Below are 12,609 nucleotides of genomic sequence, written 5' to 3'. Positions count from 1 at the left end.
TTTTTTTTTTTTTTAAATGTCTGCCTTCTCCTTCAGTGTCCGTAAGGTGGCGACAAGACACCACACCAAAGGCACCCCTGTTAATTATAAGCTTACAATTGATTGTCCCTACCCTTATGAGAGCTTTCTTCATGTTTGGGTGTTACTTATCACATAATACAGGTGGAAACATATTGTTTAATCATCGTCAGATGCCAAATACTGAGTGATCATATTTAGTGTACTGGTATGTTTACCTCACTGAAATGCATGCATGGATGCTCACGCAGACACACACGCGCGCACGTACCCACACACACACACACACACACTTTTGTGTCCATGCATACAGAGGCAGCCTGTTAGACTGGTTACACCCAGAGACTCGCCTCACCACTCTACATCATTTCAGGACAAGCCTCAGTCTGGCTGGAGACTGGACGTGAGAACGGGATACGTGCCACCCACTAACACTACAGTCTAAACATTAAATGGAATTCAGTTTGGAGACAGCCTTTCAAAAAACGGTAGAGCATCTAAACTAAAGAAAAACACTGAAGACATTTGGTGTGAAATTCCTCCCCTCCTTGTAGGACAATTAAGTGATTACTTTAAATGGAACATGAAAAAGGAAAAGAGCATTTAATATTGCTCTTTCACAAAGGTGAACTATACATATTACACGGGGTTACCATTTCCATTTATGGCCACCACATACAGTGGGAAGAGGCAATAATTTGGGCTATATTTAAGTGCAGTCTGGAGTTACTTATTTTTGAGTATTTTCATGTTCTACTAATTTGCTTTTTGATTCACTAGAGTCCAGGCGCATGTACTGTAATCTTTGCTCCACTGCATTCATTTGATCCTCCTAGAGTGTCACTCTGCTAACTCAAAAAAGTGCCAAAGGTAGTCAGAGATGATGATGATGATTTCTAATAGATTCAAATAAAAAAATACTAAAAGAAAATTCACAGTCTTCCCACCAGACTATATACGCTCACTCTACAAAACATTAGGTACAGTATTGATAGTGCACTGCAGTATTACTAAATATTATCATTACTGTAATAATGTTCAGTTTATATTGAAACAGTGTCAGAAATACATTAATTCAACTGTATGATCATTTTGGAGGATGTTATTTAGACTAGCCCACTGACTAAAACGAGTCTGTTAAAATAATAAAAACATGTGTCAGTACAACACAGTACAGTTAAATAGTACTAAAAACACAGCCTCCGATCGCTCTTGCAGTTATTTTAAACAAATTAGATAAGAAACTTTTATTGTCATTGTCAGGTACAAAACAACAACAACAACAACAACAAAAATTGCATTTTTTTTTTTTTTTTGGTTCATCAGAAATAACCAAATCAAAGCTATAACAGCAACACAGAAGAAAATAATATTAATACAATAACCTGTTACATTAGAATACATTCATTTTCACTAGTGTATCTAATCAACTGACAAATGAGAGAAAATGAATTGGATTTAGGCTATTAAGAACAGCAACACAAAAGTTCCTCATGCTAAAATATCAGTATTTATGATTAAATACTATATTTTAAAATAGTTCAGACTGCATTATCCGTTTCTTTTGACTTTTAATAAAAAAATACGTTGCACTTTCACTAAAGTAAAAAAATGACATTCATGTCCCTTGGCTGTGTGTGTTTGTTCAGATCTATGAGGAAACTGATGTTGAAATGTTATTGTCCAGTTGAGCTTGGTGCCAAAGCTGCGCATGCCCAGTTGTTTCGCTCCCAGTAACTAATGAATAATTAAGTGTTTCTCGTGTTTAGCGGCCTTTTGATTGGACAACGTGTCTCAGTTTCCTGTGTTATGTTTTAGAGTGGAATTTTGAGCTCCGTGAGTTACCCTCCAGCTCGCTGTTAGCTCTGCCGCTGTCAGTGTACAGAAGGACTCCTATCTGACTGCACGATGGACGGAGGACGCCGCTGAGGAGCCGCATCCATGCTGTCCGGAGTTTATCGGGAATATATTGTGTAAACTTGGATCTTGTCCTTTGGCTTTAAGTTACTCAGACTTTTTTTTAAACGCAGTGTGAACTTGAGTGTAAACACTGAGGTTCGCACAAATACTGGATCGCGGGGAATACGACAGAGAAGACTGCGACTGTTGTGAGGACACAGGATGGTGAGTGATGTTTCAGTGACCGAAATATTATTCGAGTTACATTGTCAAATATTAATCCACAGATGCTCTGCTACTGTCTATGCAGCAGTGTGACGGTAAAAAAAAAAACCCCACATGTTATCACTCAGAAATATTCCGTTTAATTACTCCCAGAAATGAAATGGAGAGTCTGAAGACCTTGTCATTTAGTTTTTTATCATTACATAATCCAAAATAACCATTTAGTTTCCACACATTTACTTGACAGGTTGTCTTTTTTGTATTAATGGAATACATTGTAAAGCACATGAGCAAGTCCTTTAATTTAGTTGTTACTGTGCCATATTTATCATTGGCCCCACCATTAGTAACAGTCACTCTGGCTGTTTATCTTCTTCATCCTAACAGTTCCTCTGCATTGAAGGTAATTAGAAAGTACTGACCCCGAGCAGCTGAATTTGACTTATCTGAGTGACACCCAGTGAGATGTCATTTAAAAACATTAGTCTGCTGCGTTAGGTATCGTCCTATCTTAAAAAACCGGTTAGTCTTGGATGGATAGGCAGCCGGGGAGCATGTGTCAGGTGGAGTGTGTCAACTGTGTGTGTCTCAGTGCATTGCATGCAGACAGGTTTTTCCTGGTTTCTGAATACCATCCCTGCAGCAGACACACCTACAGCAAAGTTATGGAGGAAGCTGTAGGGCCTCATCTTTGTGTTTTGACAACAGTTCCTCAAGTCTCTGTCCTTAGTGGAAGGATTCCCACCTTGGCTGATGAGCATAATAATACAGATTTTTATTACAGTCACTTGTATTTGGTAATGTGGCTGTCTCGCGGTTTTTGGAGACGTAGTGTTAACTAAATATGTTTGTATGTGCCTCCCACAAAAAAACAATAAAAATATGTGAGTTTGGAATACTTTGATTATGTTTCCACTTTTTGTTAAAGGAATAATTTCTTCCCATGTGTCTGTGCAGTGTGTTTCATCCACTCAAACCTGTTGCTTTGTTCACGCTCTCACAAACAATGTCTGTTTAAAACAGGTAGGACTGAAACTTGCCAGCATTCTGCCATCCTAAGTGTTGTATTGAACCTGTTGGTAGGGTTGCCCTGAGAAAATCTGAAAAGACAAAAGTTGCATAATATGCGATCAACACAACAGAGCTTTGCGCTTGTGCTGTGAAAAAAAAAATAATGTTTTACTTTTAAAGTTTGATTCTTCCACTGCTGTATTTTTACGGAGAACAAAACATACTCATGAGTTTAATGGAGCTGAGGGATAAAGCTTTACATCTCAACTTTATATTAGAGGTTAAAGGAGAGTATCAGCTCATGTGGACAGTAGAAGAGAGAGAAAATAGTCAGATTTTCATCCCGACTGTCTGGAATAGCAGACACCAGCACCGCTCACTGGTTCCCTCTCTGCCAGATGCTGAATAGCAAGTCAGTATGACAGCAGATGGTTTGCATTAGCTTCTCCAACAGGGAGGTGCATACTGAGTAACCCCCCTCTCCCTTCACCTCAAAGCTGGCGCTCTATTTTCAAACCCATCACTGCTGTAGAGATTTGCTCTGGAATTCAAGCCCTGTGTCTGAAAACAGGACGAACACCCATTCTGCGGACCTGGCAAACTCGTTAGGCTTGTCGCTGTGGTTCAGTAGGCTCACACACTTCTCTTGATCAGTTCCATACGTCTTTGTTACGAAGCTGCAGCTATGTTTTCATTTTCTTTGCTGTTTGTGATGGTGGAGTGTCGACTTATTCTACCATTGCACTTGTTGTAAATCATTCTGGATAAAAGAAGCTTATAAATGTGTTGAACACATTGTAAATTCAAGTTGCCAAACTGTCATATATTTAAGCACGTCACATATCAGTGTGCATTTACGCCAAATCTGGGTTTACTACTGTCTTTTTTTGTGTTTTTAATGGAAATGCAACATTTCCAATACTTTTATTATTTAATCTTTAAATTTATTGCAAACAGATGTGGCAGCTTTTCTTCCTGTTTTAGATTTTGTTGCACATGAGCGTATCCAGTAGTGAGAGTTGTTCATGCAACTATAAAAAACCTTTATAGCCTTCAGCAGTAGACATAGATTTCTCATATTCAGTCATTTACTGCACCACTTCCAGTTCATCTTTTTAACAGGCCAAACATCTTGGGGTTTCTGCATGACTGTTAGCTCTGACATATTAAACATTGAGGAAATGAGACACGGTGGGATGATAACTTTGGTTTTGATTTTGCAAAAAAAATCAAAAATAAAATCAGTTAACCACACCTGATATCTAAGCGTTTTTTACTGAAACAAAAGACTTGATAAGCATTGTCACTTAGCAAAAAATAATATTTTATAAGTATGTGTCGTCAGTGAGTTGATAACACCGAGGCCTGTAGTCTTCTGTGAAACATAATATTCTCTGTGCATGTCAAAGTCATTACATCGATCAAGACTGAAATATCAATATTTGACGTGTTTTCTTGGTGTGAATTTTCATGACTTTGATCAGATCTACATTCAAGACATTTGGAACACACATTTGAATGAATAGTAATCACTTTGGGGAACTGGTTAACATTTCATCCTCAGCTGTACTTTTTGTTTAGCGCTAATTAGGCAATTGCTAGAATGCTATCAGGCTAAACCCTTCTATGTGCTTAATATCACCGTAGCGTTCAGAGTTTAGCATTTAGCTCAAAGCACCATTGTGCTCAAATGCAGCCTCACATCTTGCATAACTTCTTAAATTGTCAGTGTGGATGTTTACTTCAGTTTGGGTTTAAATATTTCTACAACCTTATTGAATTTTCATTTGAAAGTAGCTGTTAGGAGTTGGTGGTTCTGTTGAATCTCTGCTTAACACTGTTGTGCTAACATTGGACAAAGCCTGCAGGTTAAATAGTTTCTGTTATTTGATCATACTTTCCACCTAACAGTCAGAACAGACAACTTTTCTTTTACTTTAAACTGATAAAAAGATTATAAAGTAGGAAAGTAAAGGATAAATTAACTTCTGTGTCAACATAATCTTGTGATGTCCTCTGTTGTACGTTTAGGTTATTTTCCTCTTTCTTAGATCATGAACCAAGCAGTGTCCTATTATAACTGTCTATTTGCATGCATATATGACTTCCTTCTTCATGGACAGGGGACAAGGACAGGCTCTTGGACCTTCTCCAATTATGTCTGATAGCTTCCTATTGTCTCATAGCAACCAGTGTCGAGCCAGTGATCCATTCGCTGACCTTAAACTCTCACCAATGGAAACCTCCTTTGTCTTATTACTGTTTGCAGTAGGTGTGTCATTTTGATTGCTGTTGTTTAACCTTATTTACTGTACTGGTACAGAAAATAAAAATGTCTGCCTTATCAGAAAGTAAGACGTGTGTTACGTGGTTATGAAAAGCTGGATTTTCCCCCTGAAACTGAAGTTTTTCTTAAAGCTCGACTAATTTCAGCACTTGAGTTGAAATGTGTAAAAAGGATGTTCTTATAAATATGTTAAAAGGATGTCAACAGAATATCCAGTTGCATATTTCTGGAATAAATCATGTGGGGGGGAAAAAATCACATCTCCAGACAAGAACTAAGGAACTTGAACTGAGTCAAAGCTTTTATAAGGCTTGTCAGCTGTTGTATATTTAAAGAAAGACATGAACTGACTGGAAACAAAGTCAGAATTAGCTGGTTTGAATTAGTTGTCTTGTCTGGCACATTTCCCATGGCATGGCTGAGTCACTGCATTTATCTCTGTGGAATCGTGTATTTACTGGAGTGTGAAAATAGCATCCACTTTAACGTGATGATCTTCCACAAACACTAGTTTTACAGTGTACATCGCAGCTAAATGTAATACCGCGAGAGTGTACATTTGCATCAGTTACAAAACAAAATGTAACTTCCAGTCAGTTTGGATCCCTGCTAGCTTCTGTGGAATGGTTTGCAAAATTATTAAACTCCCATTTATCATATGCATACACCACACCCAATGAGCCTGAGGGCCACACCTGAGGGCTAAATATGCAGGTGAGACCTTTTTTTTTTGTTTTTAAAAAAAGTAATGATGTTGAATCATGCTGACACATCACGGTTCCGGTTTCCGTGTTTACGAACTTGGTGTAAGAAAAATGCATCCTTGTTCTTAGGTGAGAGCACAGGGTTGACCTTATCTGACTTTGGGCAACTTCTCACTGTATCACGAGACACCTTAGACCAATGTTAGCCTTTTGATCTGTAGCAACACTCTACTGTAGATCAGACTGTTTTGGCACACATGTTCGGCAAGTTAATCTGTTTCAGTAGCGATATTAGATTCACAAAAGAAACAAAAGCTCTGGGATATAACCACAGTGATTCAGCTGGAAGCTGTCTTGCACATCTTTAGTGATCTGCTTTGCTCCTGGCAGATGTATGATAGTCATAGAGAGTAGCTACTGTAACTTGTTTGTGCTGATACTAGAGAATATTTCTGTCCGTGGTACATTATGAACTGCTGGAGGCATTTCCGTGTAACAAGCTGCACAATTGACAGAATCAAAGACACGTTTGTTGAATTGCTGCAATAAACCACATTAAAAGATGAATCCTTTCAATGCTAGCATTGTCTTTTTCACCTCAGTTTATTTGTCAAAATTCAAATTAGATGCATTGAAGATTCTCCTTTTACCTTCTAAGAAACAGTGGCTGAACTAAAACAATGAAGAGTTGCAGGAAACAGAAAGCTCCACCAGTTTTCCCTTCTGCTATGTTGTTGTACTACATCTCTGTCTCTGTAGTTTTAGATTAAAGGTTAAGTTAGGGTACATGTCAGTTTGGATTTCTTTGATTAAAACTGGAGACCCTGTTGTGGCACATTCATGACTTTGAATTAGTGGATAGTCTGTTTACATTCAACCACTACCGAGGCTGGTTTGAAAAGAAAATGCAGCACTTTGTGACACGTCTCCTGTCTAGGATTTCAGTGGCGTTCCACCCTAAACCACACTGTCTTTGATATTATATTTTATTGGCACCCTTATTGCTGTTGTCATCCAATTATGAGACTGGTTCAATTTAAGATGTCTAAGATCAGCAGCTCTCACGTTTCCACTGTTTTACTGTACTCGAGGAAGAGTGCCGCCGCTGAAAAGTTGAGACCTTGCGTGGTTCAGCTTGAGATGTGTCAAAAGTATCTGTTTACACTCCATCATTATGTCCTCTGTCTCTAGGAGGGGCAGTGTTCAGCCCTGCCCTGCAGCCACAGTATTATAACATCATCACAACCAGTCAGCTCATGTTTCCAAATTTGTGCAGAATAATATATTTCTTTTTACCCTTTTATGTGACCTCAAGCAGCTTTGCTCTGTTACAGTGTGAGAAATCCAAACATGGAAACTCAGGACAGGCCTGCTGGTTGCATTATTTACGGTGGTGTCCAAATTACCACCAAGTCTTGTCAACATTCAAGCTGTAAAGTGCAAAGATGGCAAGACAGCTCGTGGAGTCTGCTCACCTTCTACTGCATGTGCAGGTGTTGGTCATTTGCAGGATAAACAAAATATTCAGTATAACTCACATTTCCATGCGTTTCACATTTCCTGAAGGTGCTATTCAAAGTGGCTTTGGCGACAAGCCTTTGCATTCAATTTTTATTGCCAGTGTGTGACGATAAATTCCAGGTCAGTGCAGTTTTTATTGGCAACACAATACTTTACCAAAGTCTAATGAGCCTAGGTTTGTACCGCTGCAGTGGCTGATTTCTTGCTCCACTGGGTGTTTAAGCAGTGAGAATGGCTGGAATTGCGGTGGTGATTTATGTTCGAAAAGGGAATAACAGCCATGTTAAGACTCGGTGTGTAGTTACATCTGTGTCGCAGTCAACGGGTGTGAAATTTGACTGAAGTTCTCAGAGTCTGAGGCTTCTAGACAGACTGTGCAGTGGTGAAGTGCGACAGGTTAGCATGGGTATGTTAAATGCAAAGAACAAAAATGCATTAAAATCACACTCTCAAATCAAACCTCCCACAGTCACCTCCAAAGCCAATCTGTGAACTGAAATTACCAGATGAAAAATAGATGGACTTTCCCTTAAATGGTTAATTTAAATTAGCAATAATAATAATAATAATAATAATAAAAAAAGAAAGCCAGTTGCATTAACATTTGGCTGCACCTCAGTAAGTAATGTCACAGCAGGTTGTTGACTTGGACAGACAGTTGATTGTGTTGGGGGAAAAAAATACAGATTCGATTTGTTTGTCAGATGCGGTTTCTTCTTACTGGAAATTGTTTTGGTTTTATTATTGGTATTCCACAGATTTAAGTTTTTCTGGACATTTCTGGGTAAATATTTCGATTCTATGTAAGGCTGGAGGCTCTATATTTCTTCCCATAATTGGAACAGACCTTCCAGACATTTCTCATCAGTCTGTTGGCAGGTGAAGTGACACATTGTTTCCTTTATTTCTCCTTCGTGTTGTGTTAACCAAACTTGAGTAGGTGTTGATGCAAAATTTGGATCTGCTTTAACGTAATGTTTACGTCTTTGACACTGTGAACTGTAATGTGGCATCAGAACTTGGGTTTAACCTTGACATCTATGAGAGACAATGGAAATCTAATCATGAAATACTACCTTTTTGTATATCTTTAGCGTGAGCTGCTTTGCTACCTCCTTTAAAAGGTTTAGTTTGGCGGGAGTAATGCAGCAATAGTTTTCTGCTTTGTGACATTCGGTGTGGATTTACTCTTTAATTGGGTTTCAGCGTCGTGCAGTTTTCAGGATCACTTTAGTGTGTGTTTGTGTTCAGATCTCAGTATGACCTTAATGAGCATCCCATCCCCCAGAAGTTCAGACTGGTTCAGACTGTCTCACACTGAGGGTCATTTCTCCTCTGACACCGCACAGACTCTCTGCTTCTTCTCCTGAGTGTCTACCCTGCTTCTCGTCATTGTTTATTCTCTCTACCTTGGAAAGTCCAACTGTCTCGGTCAGCAGTTTTATCTGCATCTGGCCCGATTACACAGAGTGACTGATCATGGACAAAGTGCAAACGTAAGCCACAGAGACCAGGTGGAAATGCTGCTTAGAGAGATATTTCTCTCGAACTGTGTTTAGTTTAGATTGAACCACATATGTTTTGGATCCCAGAAAGGCGACAGGGGAAAAAAACTTTCAAAATTAACCCACATGTTACTAGTATTATGTTTGTATTATGAAGGTATTTCCTGGCTTCCTTTGGCACTCCTTTTGGTAATTGAAATAGTATCCAGCAGTAGTACTGGACAAAAGAGTGACTCATGGCACAAATATCAATAAAGCATATGTGGATACAGTTCTTTACAGCATGACATTTTATGAAATGTACTATATTTCTTTGCTCTTGCTATATTTAATTACAAAGCAGACAGTTGGGTGCCTTTTGTTACAATAGATTCCACTGCTGTGTGATAACAGTGAGGAGGGGCTCAGTGTACTTGTTGGCACTTTCAAGGAGGCTCAGAAATCTGATTACTAGAGTCAACATCAAAAATGAATTGCATTTACAGGCCTTTTGAGTTTTAGGAAAAAAAACTCCCCTAAACTGGGAGATAAACATTTGTGATATGTGACTGCTTTGCATCGAAGAGTTTATTTTCTGGTTGGAGGGTAAAGTCTTCCCGAAATGTGTCAATGCATCAGTGAAAATTCACAGGCACACTTCATTGCTGTTTGACTATTATTTGTTAAACAAAATAATGCTGACTTCAGTATGACAGCTCAATGCAGACAAGTGTAAAGTCTTTGTATATTGATTTTCAAACTGCACTGAAACTCACTACTGGCAACAGCTCCCTTGAAGGTAGGAAATCCTCATGGTATGCTTTGGAAAAAGGTCGCCAGTAACATAAGGAGTGCTTGATTTTCAGTTAATGGGCTCAAACACACAAAACCACTGGAATGATGTTTGAAGTCTGCTGGCTGCATCTGCACTAATATCTCTTTGTCAGAATATCATGTGGGCAGATTTGTTTGGTGGTCGTACAGCTCTGCGATGCATGAGGAGATAACTGCTTTGTGAGGTGCTGTCGTTGTATCTTGGAACTACCTCAGGTCGCTTTAGCTCGTGACAGAGTTGAGTAACTAATGTGTAATTAAGTTGTAAATAAAAAGTGCTACGGTAAATAAAAGTGATCAGTGACCTGCTAATGATGTCGGAAGTGATAGAAACTTTCCAGTCTGGTTATTTTAAGTTTGACGGCTAAGTGAACCTCTGTGACTTGATTAAAAAGTGTTCATCTGAATCAGGAGCTTTGATTAAATCCTCTGGCTTGATGTTGCATTTTGTTCATTTGGTTCTGACTCATCATGACTGGAGTTATCATTGCTGATGTGATTCAGTGTGGTTGAACTATACGTCACTGAGTCACTGCTGCCGTTTTTGTTTTTCCATAATCAACAAGTACAGGGTGGCTACTCTGGCTACTCGAAAACAGCCTTTATGATAGGACTGCTTTTAAAACATGCCATTTCAAAGCAGCATTGACTGAATGAAATCAGGTCAAGCAAAATGGTACATGGCAGCACTGATCCTAATACTATCTAAATACCTGAGGGCTTATAAGATGTGGGGTCTCTCCTAAAGCAGTCTGCTCCGAGCCTAAAGTCATATCCATCGAAATGCTCAAAGCATTTTCCTCCAATCATGCTTAGTACACGACCCACGGTATTAGTCTGTAGCACCAAGACGGCTGTATTCTTAAGCTAGATTTAGCCTCAGAGGCTTCAACTAACATATCCTTCAGTTTGTACTTGATTAAAAATGCCCTTCCTACAACCAATCTAAACTAAACCTGTTTTTGCTGTAAATGAGTCTCAGTATTTTATTTACCTTCATCCCTTGTGGTCGGCTTTACAGTGTCAAAGTCGTGCCATTTCTGAGGACTTTTAGTACAGAGTGAGCAACGACTTGAGTTGCTTCTTATTTTTAGAAGAGAGGAATTCGTTCTCATGGCTTTCATCCAGATTTGGCTCTGAGGGCAGAGCAGAAACAGTCCTAACACATGGAGGACTGTGTGTCAAGCCCTAGTGTGGAAAAGGAAAATGGTACAGAAAGGAGAAATGGGGGGAAAAGTGCCGCTTATGATACTGAATCAAACCCAGCCATTTCCTGTAGCCCAAGCCAGAGCAGCACAGCACTCTCCATATATGGTAATGGTATTTTGCATGAAGGGAAAGCCTGGACTTATGGATCAGGACTGTGTTGTAACTCCTTTGTGTTAACTTCTGGGAAAGGGTCTGGTTCCGTTTTGGTTTTGAATGACCTGATTATATTTGACGAGAGGAAACTAATCAACTGCCTTCGCTGCTTTTCTTTATACTCCCATTATTAACAGTTTTGTCACAGTGTCATTTGTTCAGATCTTTTTATCACCGTGTGTTAGTGATGTCAGATCTCATTTGTTTACTGCGTCTGTGTAATGCTGTGTGTAGGAGGAAGTCTGTGGTTCCATGGTGATGCTGTTGTTATGACCACCATAGACTTCACATTAGGCCAGATGTCCCTTGTGTGCGTTCGTGTGTCTGTGTTTGCACTCTTGCTACATCACTGCCACCGACTTACACTTGGCTCAGATTTCATTTAGATTTTGTGTCATAAAACCTGTAACAGACAGCTAAATAATAAGCTAAAAAGCTAAACTCCATCCTACAATATTTTCCATAAAAGGGACGAGGTATTCAAAACTACATTCAAAAGGAAGTTTGTGAGATGATTAACGGATCTAAATGGTTCTTTGTGTAACCAGTAATATGTTGTAAACTCTGTTTTTGTGCATGCTTTATGTTGTTTCAGGCTGTACTGCTAAACCAATACGTCCACGTAGCTTTAGAAGCATTAATAGGGCTGCATTGACAAGATGTCGTGCATATGACGCATCACAGTGGCTATAGCAGTAAAAGCAAATACAGGAGTTAATGATCAGCTTCGTGCTCGCTGGTTTATGCTTGTCAAAATGTACTGTACAAAAAAATACACAGAAAAAGTTGCAGATTTGACGTTATAAAACGTTTAACTAAATCAGATCATTCATGTAATCCTTACCTAGCAGCTTAACCAGCGTATACACACAAGTGTCTGTATGTAAACCTGTGGAGCAGCTTAAAGAAGCATTTTCATCATTTGCCACTGGTTCAAAACCTGGCTCAAAACAGAAAAACATTTAGAGGAAGTGAACTTCCAATCAAGCACCGTACTACAATCCATAGAGTGTAACAACCTTCGACCCCTGGCTGATGTACTGCCGCTCAGTAGTCAGCAAAAGAGGAGTGTGATTGTTTCAGGTACCTCCCAGATGTCTTTGTGCGTATGTGTTCAGCCTTCCTTCCCGGTGCAGCTACTCCCACAGTCCACTGCAGCAAGTAAGAATATTTTCTTAGTCCGCTTGGCTCATTAAACAAGGCCTAAGTCAAAACACATGAAACAATCATCAGAATATTTGACATTCACCTCCTGTGTCTCCAG

The 12,609-nt window shown here is 39.2% G+C and overlaps 1 protein-coding gene across 1 annotated transcript in view; it reads left to right on the top strand.

The window, feature by feature from the left end:
* Positions 1 to 1,479: 1,479 nt before the first annotated feature.
* The window catches only part of myo1ea (myosin IEa), a 47,228-nt gene continuing 36,098 nt past the window's right edge, over positions 1,480 to 12,609 (top strand). The window contains exon 1 of the mRNA XM_084541016.1: positions 1,480 to 2,142. Coding sequence (XP_084397142.1) covers positions 2,140 to 2,142 — 3 coding nt within the window. The 5' untranslated portion in view covers positions 1,480 to 2,139. The remainder of the gene's footprint in view (positions 2,143 to 12,609) is intronic.

The sequence above is a fragment of the Chelon labrosus genome (assembly GCF_963514085.1).
Source record: "Chelon labrosus genome assembly, chromosome: 3".
NCBI lineage: Eukaryota > Metazoa > Chordata > Actinopteri > Mugiliformes > Mugilidae > Chelon > Chelon labrosus.
This window is presented reverse-complemented; position numbering and strand designations above follow the sequence as displayed.